General features: G+C 44.1%; 1 protein-coding gene across 3 annotated transcripts in view; it reads right to left on the bottom strand.

Moving 5' to 3' along the window:
* CAMK1D (calcium/calmodulin dependent protein kinase ID) overlaps positions 1-27,929 on the bottom strand; it is a 391,598-nt gene that overhangs the window by 39,993 nt on the left and 323,676 nt on the right. For all 3 annotated transcript variants that reach the window (XM_059711261.1, XM_059711259.1, XM_059711260.1), the window contains 2 exons: positions 18,948-19,086; positions 12,023-12,149 (listed from right to left, as the gene is read on the bottom strand). In XM_059711261.1, the coding sequence (XP_059567244.1) occupies positions 12,023-12,149; positions 18,948-19,086 (266 nt within the window). The remainder of the gene's footprint in view (positions 1-12,022; positions 12,150-18,947; positions 19,087-27,929) is intronic.

Here is a 27,929-nt window from a genome sequence, read left to right on the forward strand (position 1 = left end):
AAGGCAGCCTTTTAGAGGAGGAGAAAGTAGCGCTGGGTTGGAGGCAGCTCTACCTGGGTTGGGCAGGGCAGTTGGGTTCCCAGGTCCATCGAGCAAAATCCTATAATACACTAGCCTTGCTGTAAGCTCCTACTATACCTTATGCATCCATTCACTGCTGTGTGAACCTCATTGTCAAATGAGATTCACACATTGTGATTGTTCAACCAATGGTTATTCAACTGAACCCAAACTACTCAACACACACACAGCTATTTCTATAAGAAAACATTTTCCAAATTCCATACAAGTGATTTACAAATAAACTTAGCTGCCTCAAATATTTGTAGTGAGTAGGTACAGGGAAAAAAAATAAGAGGGAGGGCAACAAATTAATTTTGGAATTCAACTGTCAATTGGGAAGTGCCTGTATTAGGTATAAAATCAATCACTAAATACCTATCCTTAAGCAAATGATTTTTGACATGAATTTGGGGATTAAAGAGACAGAATTAGCCCCAGTGCTCTGTGTGCAGGTACGTTTGACATTCATGCTGCTCTCCATAAAACCTTTTAACAGGATCTCAGAATTTCTAGTTTTAGGGTTAAAGGGCAGAAAAGATACTTTGTTAAATGATCTCTTAAAACCTCCTGCCTGGTCAAATCTCAGGGCCATTAATTCAGTATTCTTGGCTATTCCTGATAGGAATAGCATCATATTGGCTTGTTTTGTTTACACCAGGAAATAGAAGTGAATCTCCACGGAAACCATGCAGCCTCAGAAGAGCATCCCACCAGCGGAAGCTACCCATGGACAGAGGTGGTCCTTCTCAGCCTCAGGCTTAACTCACACTCTTCAGTGAAACAGCAGGTTTAAAATATAAAATAATGGCATTTACTGCTGTGAGACTCACCACCTACCTACAGTGGAAAATTCCACTTGATAGGAAACGTGTTCCGTAAACTACGTTGAAATATACTGATTTAGAGCAAGGCTTCCTGGTAAAGGGAAAGATATCAGCGATTGCAAAAAGAAAATTAAAAATTTCAGAAACCTTTCATCTTGTTTTTAAAAAACAATTCAATCACCTGTTTTCCTTACTGAATGAGAGGAAATGGCTTAACGAAGTCGAACTAGAAAAAAGGAGAGTGGCTATCTTGGAGGGGTGAAGGTGGGGCCACAATCATCCATCCTCAGGCTCTTACAGTGGATAGTAAGTGGTGGATCCTCTCAAGGCAGCCTGAAGAGCAGGTGCTGCTGAGAGATGAGGAGATTGAGATCCCACCCTGCTCCCAAGCTCAGAAGCTCATGTTCAAGGCAATTTGTTCTCCTCTATGGATGTTTGAGTACCACTCCTCTCAGTACTTCAAAGATAACCACTTCCGGTGGGCATGGGACAGAGACACAATTTCCAGGGTGGCAGGAGCAGCCCTTGGTGCCAGAAAATGAACCAATGGCCCGAGGTGGTGTTTCTCCCTCTACGCCATCGTTTAATGGGTTGGGGCCCAGGTCAGGCAATGGGATCGTGGGGTGGAGAAGGCAGACCTGACCCCTGCGTCCATGGCGCTGCTGTCTGGGCACTCCCTGCAGACACAAGCCGTGGGGTAATCCCGCCTCCACTGCTTCCTGAGGATGGCATCAGGCCCAGACAGATAAGATCACGGCAAGTTTGAAGAGGTGTGATTGCTTTTTAAGGTTAACTCACTCTAAATAAAACTCTGAAGATATCCAAGGAAGTAATATGTTACCTCCAACAGTCAAATGATAGAGACCGTGCAAATGGGAAGAATGGGAAAGATGCGTGGCAAGGGGGTGTGTGGGGGGGAGCACATTGCTGTGGCTAGTGGAGCTGTGAAAATATGCCTCATGTATTCTGATAAGAAAGTAGCAGGTGTAAAGATGAAGCAGTAGGGGGGATATAAAGGATCATTGCAGAATTAAATGTGAGGTAAAGATGTGAAGCTTAGGTTACATTCACTTAAAACAACTTTAGTTGTCTGGATTTAAGAAGTTTTAAACAGTTAGGCACATTGCCTTCTCAGTGAAGGAAACCTAGGATCCATCACTTACTCTATATGTGACTTGACCAAGTCATTTAATCTCTCTAAACCTCCAGTTTGCTCATCTGTAAAATGGAACATTAATAAAGTCCAACTTTTAAACTTATTATGTGGCTTACAGGAAATAATAAGCACACAACAAGTTATAGATATCATTAGTGGTAGTTATTATGTAAGGAAAAAAAGTTGGTAAAACCATAGAAGCAAAAGCTATTGTCTAGAAATAAGGATGGACAGATAGATCCTTGAAATCATTTGTTTTTTTCACTTGATTCTAACTCAACATAGTGAAGTGATTCATAAGTTAAGATTTTTCACCCTTTTGATTAAAGCCTTCAGAAGTCAGGACTGAGCTCGGCCCACGTGTGATGGAAGGGCAGCGCGTGAGAACTTGAATCTGAATTGGAAGGAGCCTTAGAATCCCCAACACATGCCTCTTGTCCAGCTGGTCCCTTTGTTCATTTAGTTATTGATCCTTCTGCTCACTTAGTCACCAACCTGTCTACACAGTCCTCACTCTATCCAGGCACCATTCTAGACACTGCAGCCCAGGAATCACCTGCTCCTTGTGCTGACAGACAATGCTTTGGAAACAGGACAATTTGTCGTAATATCAGAGATTCCTGTGATGGCCGTGGAACACTGGCTTGCCATGGCACCTTTATGAATCGGCATTTATTGAGGCAAGAGGGAGACTATTCCTTCCATATTTTCTCTCCAGGGCCCTCTGTATCCTCCCCCTCCCCCCCCCAGCCCCCACCACCCCACACTCTCTTACATCCAGGCCAGGTGTCATCAAGATTACCTTCTCCATCACCCTGAGTCCCCTCCCATCCTTTCAGTAGCTATAAGGATGCAATGCCCAGCTCTAACCAATCTTGTTTTCATTGGCCCCAGTTATAATTCTTTTTTAAAGGGAGGTTAGAAAAAATTGTTCCAGAAGACTACTTATAAAAATGGGCATATTCTAATTTTGTCCCTCAGTCTTTGGAGTATGTAATACTCCGGCCATCTCCCCCTCCTGCTGAGATAGAGCTGAGCAGACTCCAAGGTTAACAGCAGCTCTGTCTTTGAAGGAGGCTCTGTCTTCCAAATGGGTTTAAAAGGTCCAACCTGCCATGCAGCCGATGATGTGAGCAAGAAGAGGCTGGCACAGGTGACTTGCTGGCCCATGGCTTAGTCTAAGGTTCATCTGTTTCTCTTGCTGCCTGGCCTCGCCTCCCTGAAGAGGCCAAGGAGAAAGGCCTTTGACTCCGACTTCATGCATGTCACAGTGGGGAGGAAAGGCCCTCAGAGATGGAAGTCAGTCATGGCCAGAGGGAGTAAAGGCTTCTTTCAATATCATGGCTTTTCCCAAGTGGCTCATGAATGATCCCAACCCTTAGGGGCTGGATTCAAGTTCTCCTCTGCCAGGCAGGCTGGTAAGTGTGATGGGGTCTTCACAGGAGGAGCCTGGCAGACAAGCAAGTGCCTAGCGGGAGCCTGAACTCCATGAGAGTGCCTTAACACCCTAAGACTGTCCATGGATGGAGGGCATCACCTCTGTCACCTCAGCCAGCACTGACTCAGAGGACAGAATTATGGCCTGGTCTGTGCCAGTGGACCTCGGAGAGCTCATTCGCTTCCCACACCTCAGTTTCTTGTCTTAAAGGGCACCTGCACTTTTGTCCTGGAGTCAGGCCTTTGTGGAAAAGAGCTCAAATGGAAGCTGTGCTTCCCCTCGTGCTGAGGAATGCCACCAGGGATTGTGTCCAGGGCTAGACACTTGGATCCTAGACAGTGTCCTGTCCCTGAGGAGTGTCCACAGGGGGTGAGAAGGAACAGCTCCACCCCGCTGTGGCCTGTTCTCACAGGGTAAATAAAGTTCTTAAGATCAGGAAAATAAAATTCAGGCATACATTTCAGAGGAGAATTGGGTGTCGGTAAGAACCGCATTATAACAAGGAGGTAATATTGAATGTGCTTAGTCAGATCTACTTCCTGTCAATAGTAGAATTTTCAGCAGCAGGGATATTACAAATAAATAAAAACCAGATCAATGAGAGCATCTTAAAAAGGTGTTAGTTCACTTGGGCTTAGGATATTGTAATCCACATTCTGGCAAATAGAAATACAGCTGAATCACAGGATCGCTCCTTGCCTGTGATTTACTTGCAACCCAAAGTTAAAAGTGGAAGTTTCTTGATAGCTCTGCTCTCTTTCGCATCCTGCCCTTAGAGTTGTAATGCACTAAAAATGCTTCGCAAAAGAGCAGCTCACTCTGATCTTCCTAGTAGCTCTTGAATTTTACCACAGGCATGAAAAGTCCCCATTAAAGCACCATCCTGGTTTATAGTTACCACTCTGATCAGAGCTGGATTACTATTCAAATGCTGCCAAAGCCAAACTGTGGCTGGAGGGTGGGGAGTGAGGCTACGGAATGGGAAGGGAGTGGAAAATGGGAGGGCGGTGGTGTGTGAAAGTGTGGGAGAGACCTGGAATTCAGTGGGATGAGGAAAGAGAATGTTCTGAGTAAGGCGTTTCAGAACAACGTGGCAACAGAGAATCCTGAGACCATCCTTACGGGTTTTCCCAAGATTCAACCTCCGCCTTAACTGCTGTGACCACAACGGGAGGACTGCTTTGCACTTAAGCCCCTCCTAGCTTCTGAAATCTGGTAAGAAGCTACACTTCAAAACTAAGAAGACAGGCAGAGTATTCCAATATTTTGGTTTTTAATCACTAAAAGAAAAATAACAAAATGGAACAGTTTAGAAACTATGAGACTCCATCCCAATATCAAAGATTTCGAGGGGAGCATTAAGAAATTCTAGAAGGATGAGACATGCTTTAGAAGTGTTAGGAGTGAGTGAGTGGGACTGGCTGTGTGGAGTGGGGGCTCCTCCAAGGCAGGGTGGGTTACTTTGCTCACACTCTGATAGTGAGCTGTCCCCATCCATGCTCACTGTGTCAAGGGTAATAAAAGCAGCAGGATCTACACGTTCCCGCCCCCCCTCTCCCCCCCGCCCAGGGGCCGTCCCCTGTCCCCACTAACGAATGGGGCCTGGTTACAGCTCGGTGTGATAAAGTGAGGCTGGCTGTCACCGCGAAGCTGCAGAGAGAGAAGAGAAAATTCTTATCTGAGTCTTCCGCCCACCTGTCTGTGCCCTGTATGCCAATTTGTCAGTTATATAAAATCTTGTTTCAACACTAACAGTCTGAGAGAATGAGAACAATGATGTAATGCTTATAGCCGGGTACTGCAATGTGATATTTAAGTGAACAAATGAAAATCAAGTTCTGTGGGGGAAAACAGCTACACAGAAGAGTGAGGGTTAAAGGGAACAGAGGAACCGTGGAAAAAGACGAAAGGAACTGCCCTGACCTAGGTTGCTGAAGAGGATGGAAATGGGTGGTGTCAATCAATGTAATCCGCGTGTTCTTGTCTGTTCTGAGTGAAGACGGGAACAGAGACAGGCAATATCACTCAGTAAGGCTCTATGAAAACAGAAAGTGTCATGTAACTCAAACACAGGACAGAGCCGTGAAAGCCAGCGTGCCCCAGCCTCCTCCCCCTTTTCCAAGTGCAGTTTTGGTTCCTGAATCTCCTCGCTGGTGAGAGAGAACAGGCTCGCCTGCCGCTGGCGAGACACTTTATCACTTAATCTATAGGCAAAGGCTTCTTTTAAAATACCTTAATTTTCTTTCTGAAAACAGGAGAACTAGACCCACAGAATCTGAGAAATCATGTGAGTGTGCAAATAGCAGTATCAAGAAATTAGTCAACAGGCTTTCCTCTACCAAATAGGAGTAGGTGTGTCTTTCGTCTCATAATTACTTGACTGAAAGGGCGCTTTCTGTTTCTATTCAGGGATTCAGGAGGCCCCATTGGATGTTTTAATTAGTGTTTCCAGAGCAGTAACTTTCCTAACATTCTTAGCTCTGCCTCTCTCCCTTACTGGTGACACAGAGGGGAATGTTCTACCCAACTCAATTACACGGATCTAAATCCAGGTCAATACCATAGCGATGGTCACCATGCTATCCTGATGAGCTGATTTCCCCTAAATTATCTCGGAGTACTTAGGCACGCCCTCTCTCCAAGCCCAATGAGCCTGTTCATTTCTCCCAGACCATACGAGAATCATAACTCAGGCCTTCGTTCTCCTGCTGGCCTGCATCTTTAACTCTCCTCATCTTCCCCTGATTTCTACCCTTCCTTCAAATCCTGCTTCTGCCACGGCTTTCCCCTTTGTTCCAGCCCTTGCTGATCTATCTCACCTGTATCTGGGATGTTGCTTCTAAACGATGTCAGTGATTTGACACTGGAAACATGCTTGTGTGGATTTGTGTTGCCCACTTGCCATCCTCCAGTGGAGGAGCTCTCGGTGCTGCCTGTGGTAGGAACTCAACACTTATGGATGGAGAGATGCCCACAACTCCTGCTGAAGTGACAATCTGCAAGGGTTATGGCTCCTTATAAAGGGCATGTGTGATCTGGGCAGCAGCTATGGGCAAAGGGTGAAGTTCAAGTGCTCAGATTCCTTTGCCTTCTTCTATGACACTATGTGCATTGGGATACTTGGGATAAACAGCCATTTTTTAGTATTTTTCCATTATTAGAGAGCTAATTTAAACTGAAGCAATAATCTTGATGCTGCCAAAATTAACTATTCAATTGAATAGTCATTTAGGTAACAATGACAACAAAACAACAGTGTTCACAAATTGAAACAACACTTCTACCCAGGAGTCTGAACTAAAGTTAAAAGCAATCAGCAACCCTCTGCTCCTGGCCTGGGCTAGTGGAGCAGAGTCCCCTGAGTCAGAGGGGAGAACAACACTCTCTCTCTTCTGCCTCACAGATGTCACATGGCTGGGCTCTGCCCTGGTCAAATGGAAAACTGCCCAGAAGAAATGAGGCTGTGGCTTCTTTGTCCAAGATCCCATGGCAGGTGGAGTTGGCTGTGTCTATCCTCAGGATTGACATGCTGGGGTCTCCTTGCAAAGACCTGTTTTACCTTCTCCTTGGCATTTCTCTGATGGCCAGGCTCTCACAGACATAATTAGTCATAATCCTATATAATAAAAGGCTAATAGCAATTGTCCCCTCAACCGGGAGTTTGATCAGGGGGTGGACCAGCCAGCCAACTGCCCACGCCCCCCCCTCACCACCACCCCCTCCGCCCCCGGCTGGCCCCGCTCTCCATCACCCTCCCAACACCAACCCCCTCCCAATCGGGGCAGTCAGGCCAGACCCCACCTATGGGTGAATTCGTGCACTGGGCCTCTAGTTAAGTTATAATTCAAGATCCCCAAAACCAATGATCAATACTTATTCAGTCTTTATCTTACTTGACTTAGTAGCAACAACTGACATGGTACTTTCTCCAACTTGACGCACTTTCCAGATGCCACACTCCCTGCTTCTCTTCTTACTTAACCTGCTGCTGACTCCATGGATCCTGGAGTCCCATGACTCAGCCCTGGGGCCTTTCCTGTCCTCCATCTATACCCACCTGGCTGGCAATCTTATCCAGATTCCTGGCTTTAAAATGCATCCAGAGAATTTCAGCTCCCAAACACAGCCATCCTCATTACTCATGGATTCCATATATTTTAATTTGCCTACTCACTAAAATTTACTTCTAGCCCCCAAATCCATACGTGATGCTTTCGTGGTCATTTGTGGACATGAGCAGAGTGGCCAAACCTTTGAGTTGCCCATGGTGCACATTCCCAGGTGAGGTCAAAGCGGCAATGCTCTGCCCTCTTGTTTTGGCTCTCACACTGTAAACAAGTATTGTTTTCATGATCTAATTAGCGCCACATTTTTCACATTGTGGTGCGTTTTGTTGACTTCACTGTTTCAGATGGGCCCCAATTATAATGCCGAAGTGTGGGTAGATTCTTAAGCACAGGAAGGCCTGGATGTGCCTTATGGAGAAAACACATGTGTCTGACCAGGTTTGTTCAGGCACGAGTCATGTGCTGTTGGCCATGAGTTCAATGTTAATAAATCAACAATAATATTAAATGAGGTGTTGCTGAACAGAAACACACATAAAACAAGGGTACGTATCAATCAGCTGCTGAAAATGTGATCAGAGGCCCACAGAAACCTAACCCTGTCTTTCCCTCGGAGCAGTGGCTCAGTCTTCACTAACTCAGTGTTCACGGGACTTCACGGAACTTAACTACTATATGTAACGAGAAGACTGCACAGTTCCAGGCTGGATTTCTCTCCATTCATATTCCAGCAGCCTCTTTGACCTTGCAGACTTTAACAAATCAACACCCAAACCCCTGATAATATTTCTGCAACTTGCTCCTCCCAGCGGCATCTCAATTCAAGGCAACTATGCCACTTCAGGTGCTCACACCAAAAATCCTTGGAATTACCCTGGATATCTCTTTCAATTTTTCAAATCTTGATAATACTATCTTCAAATTATATGTGGAATCTGGCAACTTCTCACCACTTCCACTCTGCCAACCTGTACCTTAGAGGGATCCTGGTAAAAGATCATGTCATGCCTTACCTCAGAACCTTCTAATAGCTTCCTGCCACCTGAGTAAAAGCCACAATTTTGACAATGACCTGTAGTCCTGGTCTGCACCTGCCCTTTCCATTGCTTCTCTGACTTTATCTGCCTTATTCTCCTCTCTGCTCATCCCAGTCTCCATGCCTCAGGGCCTTTGCAGCACACTTGGAATACTTTTCCTCCAAATAACAGCACGGCCAGCTTCTTTACTTCTGTCAAGTCTTTACCGCATCACCACCGTCTTAGGTGAGAGCTGAGCTCATCACCATGATTAAAGCTACAACCACCTACACACACACACACTTGCTCATCTCTTGACTGCTTTATTTCTTTCCAGAGTACTTATCACCTTCTAAGGTACTAATTAACATGCATAGCTGTTTGCTTATCATCTGTATCCCTCCCACTCAAATGTAAGTGCCATGAGGGTGGGACCTTTATCTGTTTGTTTTCTTTCTACTGATGTATCCTCAGAGCCTAGAACAGATGGTAGGCACTAAATAAATAATTCTTGAATGGTTGAATAATGTAGTGCTTACCATACATTATTCAATGTACCTGGTTGCCCTCTGTCTCTCACAGTAATACTGACTGTGAACAAATATGTCTTATTCATATTTGTATTCCTAACACCAAACCACTGTGCAGGGTGCATAATAGGAATTCAATAAATGCAGGCTGAATGAATACAAAGGGAGGAGAGAAAGGAAAAAAAATGCTGATTTTCAGAACCTTGGGGTTTTTAGTCAGTCAACAGGCATCTGTGCCAAGATGAGTAAGACACAGTCCCTGCTCTAGAAAAACCCACAGCATGGTGGGGAGAGACACAAATGAAAATGGACCCTGAGGCAGTATAATCAGAGCCATGATGAGAAAGAGTCAGGAAAAGAACTGGGATGACAAAGGAGAGGATGGGTGTTGAGAAAGCAATCACAAGGAGGTCACATGTAAGCAGGGCTTTGCATAGGCGTTTGCCATGTAGACTGCAGGGGATGAAACACAGGCCACTGCCCGAGGTATGTCTACATAGACAGGAGCCTCCCTATGTGTCCACGTCCTTGTTCTAAAAGGTCTTCCAGGAGTCTCAGTGCTTAAACATGAAGAAACAGAATTGGTATATTCCCACAATTCTCCTCTTCCCCTGCCCACTCACAGAGAACTTGTTATCTGATAAGAGGATTACCAAGGACTCTACTTGCCTCCAGTTAGGGTAGTAGGAATAAGGGCCACATCTAAACACTGTTCCCAGTTCCCAGACTCATTAGTGTCTGACATCTAAACAGAACCAGGCCAGACAATGGCGGTCACTGAGAGACCCAGAGAAACTGCCCTTCTGTGGGCTCTGCCAAGATGCAAAGAAGCAAAAACCAATTTAGAAAGTGCTAACGCTTTCCAACATCAGAGCCAAATATGATGCATATGTAAATATGGACATTCTTTGTCAGAACATGAAATCATAGCCCCAGAGCCGACTTCCCAAATGGGGACACTGGGCAGCCACCACACCTTCTGCAGCTTCTTAGCTCAGAGTGCCTGGGCACCAGCCTGCTGAGGAAGCAGAGCCACCTGGCAGGGGCCCTGGACACCATGAGCTCATAGACCTTCTCATTTTCTAATGTCTGTGGTCAGAACAGGCTTTCTTTCTCCCCCTCTTCTCAGAGAAATGAGAATAAGCTTGTCCATTTGTTTTGATTTACTACTTGCCTGCTGGCTTGGACTGAGCTGGAGAAATTCCACACGCACACCACACATGCTCACGTTTCTGCCCACCGCCCCACCCAGGCATACACATGCATTTGCACATGTGACACAGCCACAGCTTCCAGTGTCCCCGACGGGGATCAGCCTATTTCTACACCGATCACTTTATTCTCCTAGAACGGAGATGGCTCACTATGCCATTATCTCCATCAAGACCCGTGCTGGCCTCTTAAATAGGATCAGAACTATCTATTCTCTGTCTAGTGCATACACACAACCCAGGGACACAACCCCCACCTGCAACAGTCAAGAGCCAAGCAGCACTGAGCACGCCTTCTCATCCCCTGCCACATTCCCACCACCTTTATCCCTTCCTTCTAAACCTCCTTGTCTCTGAAGTTATTCCCTCAGCCTGCTCTTCTCTCCTCTCTGGTGAGTTCCCTTAAAAATGCAACAGCTATGCAAATACTATAAGGCTGGGCCCTGGAGCTTCCCACAAGCTCTAGGCCCCCAGGCCCACAGTGAGGCCTATTTTGCTCAGCCTTCTGAGGAAGACTGTGTGTTGCTACCAAAGACAAACAGGAATGATGTTGGTTGTATAATATTCCCTCCTCTCTTCTGGGGCAGGCTTCCTGTTCTCATTAAGAAAGACCATCATGGTTTGCATGATGAAAATTCAGCCGTTATCTCCGTTTTCTAAAAGTCTTTTCCAACCTCAGTTTTAACTATTCTCAGACATTCTAGCCTGTACACTCTCCCTGGGCTTTTTCCCACCTAGGGCTATTGCACACGTTGATGCCTCTACCTGAATGTTATGTCCCCTAAATTCCCATGGCTGGCTGCCCAAGTCTCCTCCCTATCCTCTGAACCCAGTTCCAATCCCTCTGCACCCTTGTTACTCTATCACATGCCCCTGTTTTATTTTCTTTAATTCGTAGTACTTACCACAATCTGAAACAACCCTGTTCATTTGTTTGTTTCTTTGTTTACTGTCTGTTACTCCCAACTACAATGTAAGCTGCAGGAAGACAGGCTCATTCACTGCCATCACCCTAGTGCCTAGAATAGCATCTGATACATAGCAGGCACTTTAATGTACATTTGCTAAATGAATGAATATATCCCTGTAAATGAAAGTCTCAAAAACTTCACAAAGAATTCCAATGGCTTTTCTCCAGGTCCCAGAAGACAGAAGGTGAATCTCAGGGTCCGTGTGTTCCTATCTGTCAGTAGCCTCCTCGGCATCCCCATGTTTAGTACAAAAAAACCTGGGCTTCTCATTTTAAGGAAAACGTTCATTCTTTGTTTCTCCAGTGCAGATCAAGACTGGCTAATTCATGAGAGTGACTTCTCTAAGGTTCCAACCAGAGTCCTCCAATCAACATTTGGCTTCCAGCTGCTTCTAACTCAACATTTTAAATGTTTTATTTGTGTCTGCACCTTATTGTTATCTCAGCCTCTCACTGTAAAGCATTTGAAAACATAAACACATGAACTTTTCTGGTATTAGAATCTGGGAATTCATCCAAATCAAGTCCTGGCCTCCAGTCAGGCCCTCACCCAAATCAAACAGGATTTCTCCCCAACTCTTAAAAGGTTTCGAGTGGAATCCCTTCCCTTCCAGCTCCTTCCAGTGTCTCTCCCTCTTTTTATTCTTCCCTCAGGGGAATGCAGGCAGCTGTGATCATGTGCCAGCCTCAAATGCTTAAGAAGACTGGTGAGGGGGACACGCAGGGACACACACACACTGTCCTCACCAACGTAGCCGGGGGTCCCACAGGCCGTGGACATCACGTCTCCTTTGCCCTCCATCTTGGACAATCCAAAGTCACTGATCATTATTTTGGACTCCTCATCTTGACTGTAGTACAAGAGATTTTCAGGCTAAAAAGAAAATAAAAAAGTATTTACAAACTGTGTTTAGAGCTGGCTAATTGTGGACTCACCAAACCACAAAAATCTATTCACTATTCAAAAATATACTTGACCTTTAGATGTAGTGAATGCATTAAGAAAAGTGGTCTTTAATGAAGCACTGGAGAGGGCATTTACTGCTTTTCAATAAATGTTAGTCCCTGTCCCATTATTAATATTTTCCCTACTTAAAAAAATTAACCCCGTTTGGAGGCAATCCAGTGAAAACAGTAAGGTAAGCAGAGCTGCCATGCCAGAGGGACTGCCCTGCAAGGCTGATGCCTCAGACCTTCGAATGGTACCGACAGGGCAAAATAACCCCTGGACTGGGCTGAGGGAAATGTTGTTTCCCAAAAGCACTGTATACAATGACAACATGAAAGCAGTTCTTATGGCTAATGGACTGAAAATTAAAAACATTATTGAGAATGAACATCCCTAAGTTATGTTACCTGCACCAACAGAAACACCTCCCCTCTACTGATAGAGTTGTTCCCCTTCCCTAGCCTTTGTCTCCCAATCAGAACATGATCTGGGCTTCTGCCTGGATTAATGATACCCAAATACAAATATTCTCGTTGGTCTCAAATAAATACACGTTGCCTCTCCCTCTATTTTTAGATTAGCCCTAGGACGCTGGGGATCTCAGACTTGTCGGTTCATTTCCTGGGTTAGGAGAAAGGGAGACCCAGAAATAAAATCACTTTTGCAGGTGCTATTTTGTTCTTTCACCAGACCCTTGTTAGCAGCCCTTCTCTAACCCAAGGGTCGCTCCCCCTGCCCTCAGCAATGCCTGCCCACTGCCCATCCCGTAGTTCTAGCAGATGTGCTCACTTTCCCCTTTCCTGAGCCAGCTGACACCTGCTTGTTCTGCTCCCTGGCCAGCAGAGGGATGTCAGCAGGGAATGAATGGGAGTTGAAAGACCCAGCACTTTCCAGCCATGTGTCCTTAAGTACCCTGAGCTGCTGTTTGCCTTGCTGTACAACAGGAGTTGCAAGGGGGAGACAATGAAGCCTCATTTGCATAGCATTTTAAGTAAAATCCAGGAATCTCGGGGTTCCTGGCAAAGAACGGGGGCAGGACTTGTGGAGAGTGAGGGAGGTGTGTCAGCCTCAGAACGGTTCCTGCACTGCCAGGTTGAGACCTGAACACAGGGGCGCTCACTTTTTTCTTGTCCATTCTGGAAAAGTTGTTCAATTAATGATGTTGTCACTGAAGGAGATAATGTCAAGGACTGACACCTTTGCTGTCGTCCAGTTATGTCCCCCCACCCAGAAAACTCTGAAACTATACCAACTGAAACATAATCATGTCCCTCATTTGTACCAAACCTTAAGGGAATGCAGAAGAAGAGTCTGCATTGAGGAACTCACTTGCCCATACATACCATTTCGGATCTGGGTTTCCTCCCAACCCCAGGAGTGAGGCAATATTTTCTCTTGTCGGTGGCTTGTGGTGAATATTTGGTTCCTAAGTATTGCATTTTAGGAACTACTCTTTTGTAGAATGACTTGACTAATTTAAAAAAGTGGTTCTCAGCCTAGTTGTGCAGCAGAATCAGCGGAGAGGGTACTGAATGGCTGGGGATACTGTTCTCCGGTGAATGTGAGGTTGGCACAGGCCTCTGGGTTTTAGAATTCCTTTAGGGGAGGGGGATTCTGAGGTGCAATTGCTGCTGTGGAGAAATTGTGAGAACTGACCAAGACTCTTTTCTTGACCAAACCTTAGTCAGGCTTGTCTGAGCCTTCTTGACCAGACCTCGACCTTGGCCTTCTGGGTCCCTCCCTGTCCTTGCTGGGCCTGCACAGCCCAGTCTTTGCCAGAATCCTGCTAAGTCAGTTCAGAGGGAATCCCTCACTCTTGATTATCTGGTCAAGTTCTTCATCCCCACCCTTTGATGTTATTTAAAATATTATTCAGACACCTGTTAACGATGGTTAGGAAGACTGTTCAGGGGGATTACTGCAGTGGGGTTTGCAGTAGGGGAGAGGGACTGACCTCAACTCTGAATACAATAAGGACAAGTGGAGATTTATAGCCAAAGGACAGGGTAGGGGTCAGTGTACAAAAAAGTGGCTAAGAGGCAACATCAGGGATAAGGAAAACTCTGGCTGCAGGATGGCTGGATATGGAGGGCAGGGAACAAGGCGTCTGATCAGATATGAAGGGTGGGGATTTCTGCTAAATCGTCCGGATTCTCACTAAGACTGAACTAAGTGGGCAGAGCCAATGGACTCAAGGTAAACCCAAGGTCAGGACCTAGTCAAAAAGAAGGCTCAGGGGTGTCCACTCAAGTTTGGTAAGTCTCCTTTGTCTGTCAGTGTGTAAGTGTTTGGCCTGCTTTTAGCAAGGATCCCCTTACCCTTGATGTCTCCTCTTAGTAACTGTCCATCCATGACCCCTCACTCTGCTCGAGCACATAAGTATCGCCCTCCTACCCTCACCTCCCTTGCTGAATTTGGAGTTTAGTTGGATTCTTTTCCATATTTTGATACTGGAACACCCTCTTGCACCAGTCTTGAATAAAATCTTCCTTACCATTTAACAAGGGTCAGAACACTTGTTTTTCTTTAACAGAACCCCAATTTTTTCCCCTCTATACTTTACCCAAAATGATAACATAAAAAGAAATGGCATTGAACAGTCACTGCGACATTAATTCTGTGGATAAAGATGAGATCAGAAGAAAATCAGTGTATGATTTTGAGATGCATTTTAAAAGAGAATAAAGTGGGCTAATAGTCAAAATAAGAATAATGCTTAGAAAGTAGGGGCAATGATCTAATCAAAAGTGCATGTGGTTCTTCATGTTCTCTCTGAATGCTTAGGGGTTACCCTTTGATGAACAGTAAGGGTGCAGAGAGCAGCTTTCTGCTTTTAAGTTCCTGAGTTACAATCTTTCTTGTACCAGCACTTGTGCAGCTATAAAGTCAGTGAGCTCCTGAACAAGGCTTTGTCCAGGTAGGAGATCACCAAAGGGCCCAAAATCCTTCTTAAACATTCCTCCTACAGAAGATCCACTTCGAAGTGCTCTTTCAAAGGACAATTATCCCTAAGAAGGATTCAATGGACTGGTCATTCAGTTTAGATAAATACCTTAATTGGCTCAAGACTAGTAAAGACAATAGGGCTTTTTGTTGGGGGGACAGGGAAGAAAGTGGGAGAGAGGACAGACTTCAGGGATAACCTGGATGGAGGCCCCCGAGGGCATTAGGAGGGCTGTCGGAGAGAGTTATGGTAGATGGGGAGATCTCTCAATTCTTCCTGGGGTCCTAGGAGGCTCAGGACTCACCTGAAAAATTAGCTTACTATATTTATTGCATCTTTGCAAGACAATTGGTGGCCAATACCTGAGTTGGAAGGTCAACCAACCCTTTAATATTCACATGACAAGCTATTAAAATATCTGGGTCAACACTTCCTGTAAAGTTAATGTTACACATAATCAACCATCTTCCTAATTCAATATGATGATTCTCAACTGGGGCCAACTGTGCACCCTAGAGAACAGTTGGCAATGCTTAGAGGCATTTTTGGTTGTCACAACTCCAGGAGTGGTACTGGCATCTGGTTGGTAGAGGCCGAGGGTGCTGCTACACATCCTACAATGCACAGGACAGCCCCACCACAAGGAATGATCCAGGTCCCTGTGTCACTAGTGCAGGGCGGAGAAGCCCTACCCTAATCTGAGGAGGCAGTAGTGGGCATTTCCTGTCTCAGTCTCTTATTTTGAAAAAAGAACAACTGATTGTATCTAGTAGTGTTCTGGGGCAAGAAGATACAACAATACCTTTCTGGAGGAAGAAAGCATATTTAAATGTGGGGTGGGAAAGTATCCCAGAATATACCTTAGTCATTTTTTCTTTTTAGTTGTTTTTTTTTTTTTAATCATCATCTGAGGATGTTGTTTTGTTTGTTTATTTGTTGTTGTTTTTTTGTTGTTGTTTTTAGAGAGAGAGGAAGGGGGAGAGAGAGAGAAACATCGATGTGAGAAACATTGATCGGTTGCCTCCCATATGTGCCCTGACTGGGGATGGAACCTGCAATCTTTTGGTGCACAGGATTATGCTCCAACCAACCGAGCCACCTGGCCAGGGCTGTGCCTTAGTTTTAAATTAACTTGATCATCTTCTCCATTGCTGTAGCCTAAATAATATAGCTTGTTTTAATTTTCTCAGATGTTTATGAAAATTTAACATTAACTTCCTCCACATAGATCAAATTCCTTCGTGTTGTTGAAAAGAGATCACAAAAAGGCCCTAAAATGGCAATGTTCCTTCCATAATTATAAGCCTGGTGGGTGATCTTAAAGCTCCACGGCTGGAAGCTGCAAGTGTTTTACCAAAAGAGTTATGTGAGGAGTGAAAAATGATATCTCCCATGCAGCCAATCTGCCTTTATATGGGGGAAATAAACACTGCCCCTCTGGGAAATGTCTTTCCTGCTTAGAAATTATTTCTAATAAGTATAGACAACCAGCCCATCACATCACATCTTCGTAGTCGCCACACTAACTTGTTCAGAGATGGCTGCCTGCTGTGTACTGGAAGCATAGATTCTGTGTTTGGTGAGGGCATAGAGAGCAGGGGAAGCACTGCTGACTGGCATAGAAGTGCCAGCTAAATCATCTTCTCTATATAGCCCTTACTTAGCCCTCAAGGATCTCCAGGTCCTAAGATTAGCTCATTGTGCTCACAGCCCATTTCACCTGCCAAGGAACCTGCAAAGGCCCTGGCTAGTTGGTCAGTGGTTAGAAGGGTCTCAGGCTTAATTCCCCATCAGGGGCACATACCTGGGTTGCAGGTTTGATCCCTGGCTCTGGTCAGGGTGCTTGCAGGAGGCAACCAATTGATGTGTCTCTCTCACACTGATGTTTCTCTCTCTCTCTCTCTCTCTCTCTCTCTCTCTCTCTCTCTCTCTCTCTCTCTCTCTCTCTCCCTCCCTCCCTCCCTTCCTTCCTTCCTCTCTCTCTCTCTCTCTAAAAAAAAAAAAAAAAAAAAAAAAATGGAAAAAAATATCCTCGGGTGAGGATTAACCAAAAACCAAACAAACAAAAACAAAAACAAAAAGAAGAAGCCTGCAAAGGGTGACAGGTAAGGACTTGACATTTCCAAATACTCTCACCCGGCAGTTTTCCAAGAGGGGTTCTCAAACAACATCATCATCACCCAGACTCTCCTTATAAATGCAAGTTCTCCGGCCCCACTGCAAACCTACAGAGTCAGAACGTCTGGAGTGGGGCCAACAATCTGTGTTTTTCCAAGCCCTCTAGATCAGCGGTTCTCAACCTGTGGGTCACGACCCCTTTGGCAGTCGAACGACCCTTTCACAGGGGCCACCTAAGACAGCCCTGCATATCAGATATTTACATTACGATTCATAACAGTAGCAACATTACAGTTATGAAGTAGCAATGAAAATAATTTTATGGTTGGGTCACAACATGAGGAACTGTATTAAAGGGCCAGAAGGATGAGAACCACTGCTCTAGATGATCCTGATACAGATTGACATTTGGGAGCCATTAGCCTACTCAATGGAAAATGATAACATGGAGAGAAGAAGAGAAAACTTCACAGTGAGTGCTTATGAAAGGAAAAGCTACACCATTTTATACCTTGACTCCTGGTACCAGATAATGGGAGATATTGAAATTCCATTTTCACTCCTGCTTAGAATTTATTCTTTAAATTGGTTTAGATTTCTAATAGCCGTGTATATGGCTTCAGTGCAATATAATCCCTGTGTTTATGATATGAGTGGTGGGTATGCATGCTGAGGTAAATTTCTACCTGGAAGGGTGCAGTGAGCCCTGGGGTTAGACCTGGAGCTGCTGTAGATGAAGCCACATTACAACCTTGGGTCAACAATGCTGACTGTACTGTTCCTCAAAATGATATGTTTGCTATCTGCCCTTTGGTATTGACACAGATCTGGGGAGGAATGTATTTCCAAGGTGCCCAAGTATGGCCCAGATCCTTCAGTGCTATTGAGTGAAGGGCAAGGATGCCAAAGCCCCACAAGGAAAAGATAAGAAAGGAACCCAGGACATTGTAGTGGCTGTAATCGCTATCTTTCCTGATAACCTTCCATTTCCCTTCTCTTTCATCTCTTGCCCTCTACAGACTCTCTCCTTTTTTTTTTTTTTTCATAGAGCATATTGTACTGAAACAGAGATGCAATAAGGAGAAGACTGGAGAACTGCACTGGAAGAAGGGTCTTTGGGTCCTATACATCTTAAACAAATTACCTTTTAAATATATATATATATATTATTGATTTTTTACAGAGAGGAAGGGAGAGGGATAGAGAGTTAGAAACGTTGATGAGAGAAACATTGATCAGCTGCCTCCTGCACACTCCCCTACTGGGGATGTGCCCGCACCCAAGGTACATGCCCTTGACCGGAATCAAACCTGGGACCCTTCAGTCCACAGGCCGACACTCTATCCACTGAGCCAAACCGGTTAGGGCAAAATTACCTTTTAGGTAGACTTCAATCAATACATAATGTACCTCTTGGTTGCCCTTTGGCAGCATGACTATAAAATCTCCCAGGCAATGGCCAGCCCCACTCATCTTCATCCTCCTTCAAGCTACGTCTGAGTCACAAAGGCCCAGATGACCAACAGTACACAAATGTCCACCATTATTCCACCCATATCTACATCAAGGCAACCCCATCCCTCCTCTGGAACCAATCCTCTTGGACAGGTGCATTATGAGTTGGAGAGCAGCTGAAGGATGTTGCTAAGCGATGGCCTCACCTTGAGGTCCCTGTGGACGATGCCCATTCTATGGAGATAGTAGACAGCATCCAAGACCTGGCGGATCAGAGTGCTAGCATCTTTCTCTGTGTAAAATCCCTTCTCCACTATTCGATCAAACAACTCTCCACCGGACACACTGTTAAAAAAAAAAAAGAAAGAACAAATGAGTAGTTTGAGAGGAGCTGTTGAATTATTCAGGGACAACCATGAGTAAAGGCTTTCAATATGGTAAAAGACCCAAATTTTATTTCATAAATGAATCCATTTTCAGAGTTAGAGATTTTGTCCCCATTATTCCCCAGTAGCTCTACTAAGGAAGCATTTCTATGTTATGGTGGTACAAATGTCCAGAGTGAAATAAAGGAAATAAAAATAAGCCAGGATCCACAGACTTAGCCAGGCTTGTCAGGTCTCCCCTGGCCTCTGCCGCCTTGCTGCTGTGACAATGTAAAGTCAGGATAACCTTCAGAAACGTCAACATCATCAGATACAGGGAGATGATGCTGGCAAAGTTGTCTCCCTCACACAGACAGTATCCTTAAAGGACCCAGGTGGGGGTTCTGTGGGCAGCATGGAGCAGCCAGCAGGATGTCTGGGCTTTTGAATGAGTTATGCTCCTAATATGCTGAGTGTGTGAGCATTCCTTGAGTCTTTAAACCTCAGTCTTTTTATCTGTAAAATGAGGGTGTTAATCTAGTCAACTATTTCCAAGAGAGGTTAGGGGGATGTTCTTCGAGGCTGGTACAGAGCCTGAAAGCCACATGTGATTTACAAAAAAAAGAGGGAAGGAAATTATACTCTATTACATTGCTTTGCTTTGTCCCCCACCACACCGACTTTGGTGATAATATTTTATGTTAATTTGCTTTGAATTTCAGATTGCATTAAATATATTTTTCATATTATTACAGATCTGGGGGAGTGGGTAGGGGCTGGGAGAATGGGGGCAAAGAGAGGTAAACAGGAGACATCTCTAATACTGTCAACAATAAAAACTATCCATTAAAAAAAGAGGGGCCTAGACAAAGAAAGAGCTTTTTGAAGGTCAAAAAGCCTGGTGAACAACTTCCATAGACCCTTTCATTTTGATATTTGATGCTACTCTGAGTTTACCAAAATAACAGAACTATACAATGCTGAATAGAAATAACTCAACTAACACCTTAGCCTTCCAGGTCTTAGAATATATACTTCACTAAGAAAACAGTACTTCTTTCAAATAATTAAGCCATCTTAGAAATTAGCTTCAAGAGATATATTAACACTATTTTTTTTCTATAAAAAAGAAACAAATTTTCCAAATTCAAAATGAAAAAGATTTATTTGAAATATTAAGGGCATAAATATTAAGTTTCATAAATAACTTCTACAGCTTCAATAGAGTTAAAGCATGCTCTGGCCACACCACACACACATTCACAAACACTCAAGGCCATGATTAATTACCTGCAAGTCATGGCAATTAATGTGCAATAACTAAACCACAGATACCTAAACACAATTGCAGTTGTAAAGGCCTACGTGTTACCTACGGTCATTCCAAGAGATGTTGTACTTGGATAATGTCTTGTTTCCAAAGCAAACTAAGCAATCTAGATAAGAAAGGGAAGATGCTCAGGAGAAATAAAAAGCAATCGAAAGAGTGAAAAGAAATTGAAACAACTGGGGAGAAACTACATTTTGGTGATTGTATTGTTTAAACAATCCCTCCTTAGGTAAACCAAAATCCCAAAATGTCCCCTCCTGGCAACTGACACCACGTTCTTGCCAGTCTTTTTTTCCCTAGAACCTTCTTCCAATGAGTTTCAATGTCTGAAACTCTGCAGAGCTTGAGGATGTAGGGCAGAAGATGTACTGCTACCAGGGGCAGGGTGAGTGGGTAGATTCACTTGACTTAACCACTTATTTGACTATTCATTCAACATTCTATGCCAGCTGCTGTGCATGGTTGGTGCCAATCAAGGCAGCATTAGCTATGAAGGAGGAAAGTCTGTTTAGACTGTGCCCCTCCTCATTCTCTAACATCAGCCCACCCTCCAATAATGGCATGGCATATGAGTGTTCCAGTGCTTTCTTACAACTCGTATGCCTGCTACTCACTCCTCTGCTCTGAAAGCTGCTGGAGGACCTCAGGGAAGATTGTTCACCCTTTCCTCATCCCACCCTACCTTTAGTACTACATGGCCCACACTGCCAGATAGTCTCCTTCCCTCAAAACTGATCTTTCCTGCTTCCCATTCTCTCAAAGTTTCCTTTTTTGCTATGTAATCTATCAGGTGTTAATATATTCTCTTGAATAATAATATTTACACACTGCAATAGGGTAGCAATACAGTAAGAATTGGAGCTTCAGAGTTGAAATGTAAGATACTGCTGTAGTATGTATTGTCAGAGTCCCAATTCTCTGCACATTTGCTATTTCCCTTATTCAATTTCAAATTGCACCAGATCTTTATTTTTTCTGAAGATTGCTCAGAAAAAATCTGGTTTCCTTAGAAACCAAGGCACTGGGGAAATGTTTAAAAACTTGCCAATAAAAAATGTAACAAGTACTAATAAAAATACCTTAAATTAGCAAATCATTTTATGCTTTTCAAACTCTCCTTAAGCATTCATTGCAAAGGCCTGAATGTTTATCTACCCCCACAAATTCATGTGTTAAAGCCCTAACTCCTAAAATGATGGTATTTGGAGGTGGGGGCCTTTGGGGGTGATTAGGTTTAGATTAAGTCATGAGGGTGGGGCCCCTATGATGGGATTAGTGACCTTATAAGAAGAGGAAGAGAGACCAGTGCTCTCTTGCTCTCTCTCTACTATGTGAGGACACAGTGAGAAGGCGGTTGCTTGCAAGCCAGGGAGAGAGCCTTTAACAGGAACTAAATCTGCCAGCACCTCAATCTTGAAATTCCCAGACTCCAGACTTGTGAGAAGTACATTTCCATTGTTTAAGGCACCCAGCCTCTGGTACTTTGTTAAGGCAGCCTAAGCTAACTAGACAACCACTCATTTTCAAAACTGCCTGTGAGCAACCAGAATCCCAGAATCACTAATGAGGAAATAAGTTTGGACTTGTGAGGGTCATGTCTCATTTCTAGGCCTAGAGACCATGGTTGGTGGGCTGCTGATCTGAAAGACAGGTTACTCTCTAATCCTTCTATGGCAAGCTTCCTGTGTGCATGGAGTCCTAAATTTAAAAAAATGCAAAGCATTAGAATATATATAGATTAAGGGAGAAGACAAAGACATGATTCAAAAATTCTCTACTCTTCTCAAGTCAAACTTTGACATTGATTTAGAACAACTTGCTTTTGCAAACCATTTTGTTCTTTATATGCACTTGAACTTCCCCATCTAATTTTGATAGGTATCTTCTTACTTTAAAAGTTACTGCCAATTTTAACTTAAAATGTTTTATGTCTTATAACAATATCCTCCACACATTCACTACAAGATAGTCCTTGTGCTAATAATGAAAACTGGGTTCCAAAATCTATTTCTCTAGAAATTAGATATAATAAAATAAAATGAGGGCTGAAGGAAACCAGCATATGTCACCCCAAAATATGCCTCTTTGACATAAAAATTATTCTGAGCTAAAGACAAATTAAGAAGCAGAGAAAGCTCCCCGCCCCCACCACCACTTGTCTAAAGGCAATAAATAAATTCCCTTTGTATTGGAGACAGACTTTTACCAGCCCAGAGACAAAACCAGAAAAACTGGCAAACAAACCTTATTATCTCACCATTATCTTCCTAGTTATTTCTTCATCAGTTACTACCCCTGCTCCAAATCCCTTTATCTTCTCAATTCTTCACAAATGTATTATCTGTCTATAAGGTATAAAGCTTCCTGCTCTAGTCACTTCTTCAGGTCTTCATTCTCGTGTGAAGGCTCCCAAGTACATGCAAAAACTCAATACAATGTGTATACTTTTCTCCTGTTAATATGTCTCTGTCAGCTTAATTTTCAGACCCCACCAAGGACCCTAAATGGGTTGAGTAAAATGTTTTGCTCCCCTATAGGGCCAAAGAGTACAGCACTGTGCTGTTAATTTCAGACGGAACAGTCTGAGAATTATTAGCAGTGATGCTGGGATAATAAAAAAGCAGTGTTACAGCAAAATGCCTTTAAATTCACAAAGGCTCACATAACCAGGCAGCAAAAGAATAATAGAACCGGGTGACACGAATACAAAAGCAATGTGGTCTTAATGTGCCCCAGAGCTAGGCTGGTTATAAATGTGTGTTTGCTAAGAACCATCTCCCCTATTTACATTTATTTAGTCCTAAGGGGAAGGTACTCTTGAAATATGCAGGTTGTGATTAAGAGAGGTTACAAGCAAAGCATTTTCCAATGTGAAACCTCAAGGCCCAGATGACAGATATGTACATTTTTTTACCCAGCCTATAGAGAGAAATAATCTATCTTCTCAGTCTTTCCCTCAATCAAGTCCCAACTTGGCAGCCCTGGGATCTCTCCGCTCCCATGCAGGGCAGTGGCCCTGCCTGTCTCCCAGGCCCTTACCCTTAATCCTCACTACTTCATTTGGCTTTGGCATCTGTACACTCTGCTCCTGGGGGGACTCCCCATCCACTCTGGGAAGATTAAAGCTTTATTTCATGGAACCTCTGCCTTCAATATTTTTCCCCTTCAATAAATCCTACTTCAATAATAAAAATATCTTTATTCTTAGAATTCAGTTTCACAATATCTTCCAGGCCTCAATCTGTTCAGAAATTTCCAAAACACAAACACATGCCTCTTCTTTTAATAGACCAGATCAATTTAATTCCTTGTGTTCCAGTATGCTTTGATTCTGGCTGCTTTGTCTTCTCAATATCTGGGGTGTTATGGGCTGAATTGCATTCTCCCCCCAATTTCATATGTTGAAATTATAACATATTTGGAGATAGAGCCTTTAAGAGGTAATTAAGGTTAAATAAGGTCATATGGCTCCAATATGAGTAGTGTCTTTATGAGAGAGACACCAGGGATGCACGCACACAGAGGAAAGACCATGTGAAGACAGTGAGAAGGCAGCCAGCCATCTACAAGCCAAGGAGAGGGGCCTGAGGAGAAACCAAACCTGCTGAAACCTTGATCTTGGATTTCCAGCTGCCGGAAAGGTGAGAAAATAAATTTCTGTTGTTTAAGTCCTCCACTGTGTGGCAGTGTGCTATGGCAGTCTGAGCAAACGAACACACTGGGCAACGTCAAGTACCTTCCATGTTCGTGCAGTGTGCCTTCGAATGTACATTCTCTTCTAATATAGTTTTGAGGTTCGTTGGGGGAAACCTTTTTTGCACTGTGCATTTTTTAAATTCGCCAAGTCAAATAATCTTCTATCAGGCCAGACAGTATGTTGTCCCTGTTTCCAAGAGGCCCACAGCCGGGGAGTGGGGCGGAGGTTACTAAGGTACACAGAGAAGTTAAACCCAGTAGAGGGGCCCAGCACCGGGAGTGGAGAAGTGAAAGTGATTTGGAAGCCCACAGGACACCTAGAAGGGGCCCAGGGCACAGGGCAGGAGAAGGTGAGTATGAGCTGCCTGATGGATTGTTTTGAGAGAGAGAGAGAGAGAGAGAGAGAGAGAGAGAGAGAGAGAGAGAGAGAGAAAGAGAGAAACATAATTTGTTGTCCCATTTATTTATGCATTCATTGGTTGATTCTTGTATCTACCCTGACAGGGGACTGAATCTGCAACCTTGGCATACTGGGATGGCATACTGAACCTAACCAACTGAGCTACCGAGCTAGGGTGGAGTATGGGCTGTCTTAAAGGTGAAGCAGTAAGCATTTAGTCAAGTGGGGAAAAGCCCAATGACAAGTAAGGCCTAGAAATGTGAATGATCATAAAAGGAGTTTTTGGGGAACTGACTCTCTTTAGAGAAATTCAGTCGATGAAAGAGATCAGTGAGCACCTTCTTTCACCTTCTTCCGTAAGCTTCCTGCTTGGCATGCAGTATTGGTCTGTATTTGGGGGCTACCAAAGAAGCTCAGGTTGACAATATAGACCACAGTGACCACTGACTTTCCAAACTGTGACCCCAGATGATGACCACAGGGCACTAAAGAAGGGAGAAAGCAGTGGTTAGAGGAGGCTTCCTGACGGAGGCGCCTTAAGTTTCTTTGTGTCTGAGTCCAGCACAGTTCTCGCTGGATTACATAAAAATGTCAGCTGCGTCCTGAAGGAAGTTGGCTGTGAGATAGGCATGAGGAGGGAGAAAGTGACAGGCAGGGAGAAGAGTTGAAAGCAGGAATGAACAAGGTAGCAAAGAAACCAGACTTATCTGGAAAATGCAACTGGTGAAGTCAGATCCTGAAGGATTCTGATTCTGAAAACCAAGCAGTGGAGCCTGAATGGGCTGCATCAGATGATAGTAAATTCTAAGCCACTTGATATCTAACGGTAACCCATTTCTGAAAGAGAGGCTACTGAGAGTGTCGCCTTTGATATATGTGGGTGCAGAGTGAGGGACATCTAGGAACAAGGTCATTTCCACAGTGTAGATGCTGCCTTCCAATGAAGGTCTCCAGTGCCATCCTAGAGGCCCACTGCTTTTATATTCTCAGTCCTGCCGACTTCCTGACACCCTTAGGTGTGCTCAGAAAAGCAGATTTATTCCAACAAAACCATGTTGGCTAGCTCTGCAGTGTGCATAGGTTTCCATCCACCAAGGCAACAACTTTCATTGCTTTGGGTGAGGCCCCAACGATTCCTTAGAATCATCTTCTCTTCCTGCTTCCTAACCACAGCCTTCAGTTCCCAGCCAGCTGCCCCTCCAGACTGGCCAGGAAAAGTGTGGTTATAGCCAAAATGATGGATAAGAAAGAACTAAAGGCTTTACTTTTGTTTGGGAAACTTGCTTGCTAAGACTCCAATAAGGAAATTTTTACTCATGAGAAAAGGGCTAAAGGGTTTGTGAGGAAATGATTAACATGATCAAGATTTCAAGAGAAAACAGCTAATCTCTTCCACATCAAAACATCTGTTCACATTCCAGGGAAAAAAAGATAATTACGAATCACTTTTAGTTTTTCTGTTTTCCAAGAAGCCAAAACATATACTATTCATATACTAGTAGAATCCCCAATATCTATGATTTATATTCCAGTGGGGAAGGAAGAGAAACCAATAGGTAAATGTGGAACTCTCAAGGAGTTCTGCATGCTGTGCAGAGAACTTAAACCTGAGATGAGTACCTGGTGCTGCTACTTTGAATGGGCTCCAGGGGGGCCTCTCGGAATGACAGGAAAGAGTTATCCAAGTAACAATTTGGGGGAAGAGGTTCTGAAAATGAGCAAGTTTGTCCTAAGGACAGCATAAAACTTAGGGTGTTTGGGGACCCAAAAGGTCAGAATGACTAGAGTTTGCTGGACAATGGGTAGAATGGTTGACAGAAAGCAAGGCCCAGATCAAGCAGGGACATACGCTATGGACTGAATGTTTTGTCTCCCCCAAATTCATATGTTGAAATGTAACCCCCAATGTGATGGTATTGGGTGGTAGGGACTTAGTAGGTAGTCAGGTAATAAGGGTAGAGCCCTCATGAGTGTGATTAGTGCCCTTATAGGAAGAGGCCAGAGAGCTAGCTTGCCCTATTTCTGCCATGTGAGGATACAATGAGAAGTTGGCAGCCTACAACCTGGAAGGAAGCTCAGAATACAATCATGCTCGCACCCTGATCTGGGACTTCCAGGTTCCAGAACTAATGAAAGATAAATTTCAGTTATTTATAAGCACCCTGATTTATGATACTTTGTTATGACAGCCCACATGGATAAAGATATTATGGAAGCTAAGATTGAGATAGGATGAATTTATTCTACATTTGGTATGAAATCATTGGAGGGTTTTCAGCCAGAGGACAGGTGACTGACTTACAGTTTTTAGAGATTGCTCTGGCTGCTGTGTGCAGAATGGCTATTGAGGAAAGAGTGGAAGCAGGCAGGTTGTTGAGGAGGTACTGCAGTGATCCAGGTGACAGAGGATGGTGGCTCAGCCTGGGACACTGGAGTCAGAGAGACATGGACAGACATAGGATATGTATTGGAGATTCAGTAGACAAGATGATGCTGATATGGGGTATGCAGGAAGGAGAGGAATCAAGATTGTCTCCTAGATTTTTGAGTAACAAGTAGATGGCAATGACATTATTTGAAAGGGAGCCCTGGTGAAAAATAGGTTTGGAGGGCTCAAAACAACTAGGCTAGCAGTGAGCACCAGAACTTCCCGCAATGGTGGTCATGCTCTTTATCTGCAATATCGATATGGTAGCCACTAGTCATGGGGCTATTGTGCACTTGAAATGTGGCCAGTGCAACTGAAGAACTGACTTTAAAAATTATTTAATCTTTGAATGGACTCCAAGAGGGCCTCTCAGGATGACAGGAAGAGCTATCTAAGTAATGACTGGGAGGAAGAAGTTCTGAAAAATGGGTGAGCTTGATTAATGTAAGGAGCCACCTGGCACTACCTTATTGGATAACATAGATCTAGAGTCTTGGGTAGAATATGTGAAGTCCGAGATGCCCAATAGAGAGACAGATAGGCCATGTATATAAGACTGAAGTTCAGGGGGAAAGATCAGGGCTAGAGTTCAAAATGAACAAGTCATCAGCATGTAGCAGATGGTCTGCAAGACCTATAGACTAGACGTGATCAACCACCGAGAGTGTAGCTGGATAGAAGGAAAGTGTCTGAGTGCTAGGAATGCCAATGCTCAAACGAGAATGAGCCGGCACAGGACCCAACAAGAGAGGGGCAGGAAGCAAAGGAGAGTGCAGTGCCATGGAAATCAAGGAGGAGGCCTTGGGCAACCCTGACAAATGCTGCTGAGGGATCAAATAAGAAATATCCTTTGTATTTGCCAAGATGAAGGCCAGGGCTGAAGGTAGAGTTCTGAGAGTCACTGGCATATGACATGGCAATTAGACCCTGGGATTGGAGGAGATGTCTGAGTACACAGAGAAGAGAAGG

The sequence above is a fragment of the Myotis daubentonii genome, chromosome 1, assembly GCF_963259705.1.
Source record: "Myotis daubentonii chromosome 1, mMyoDau2.1, whole genome shotgun sequence".
NCBI classification, from domain to species: domain Eukaryota; kingdom Metazoa; phylum Chordata; class Mammalia; order Chiroptera; family Vespertilionidae; genus Myotis; species Myotis daubentonii.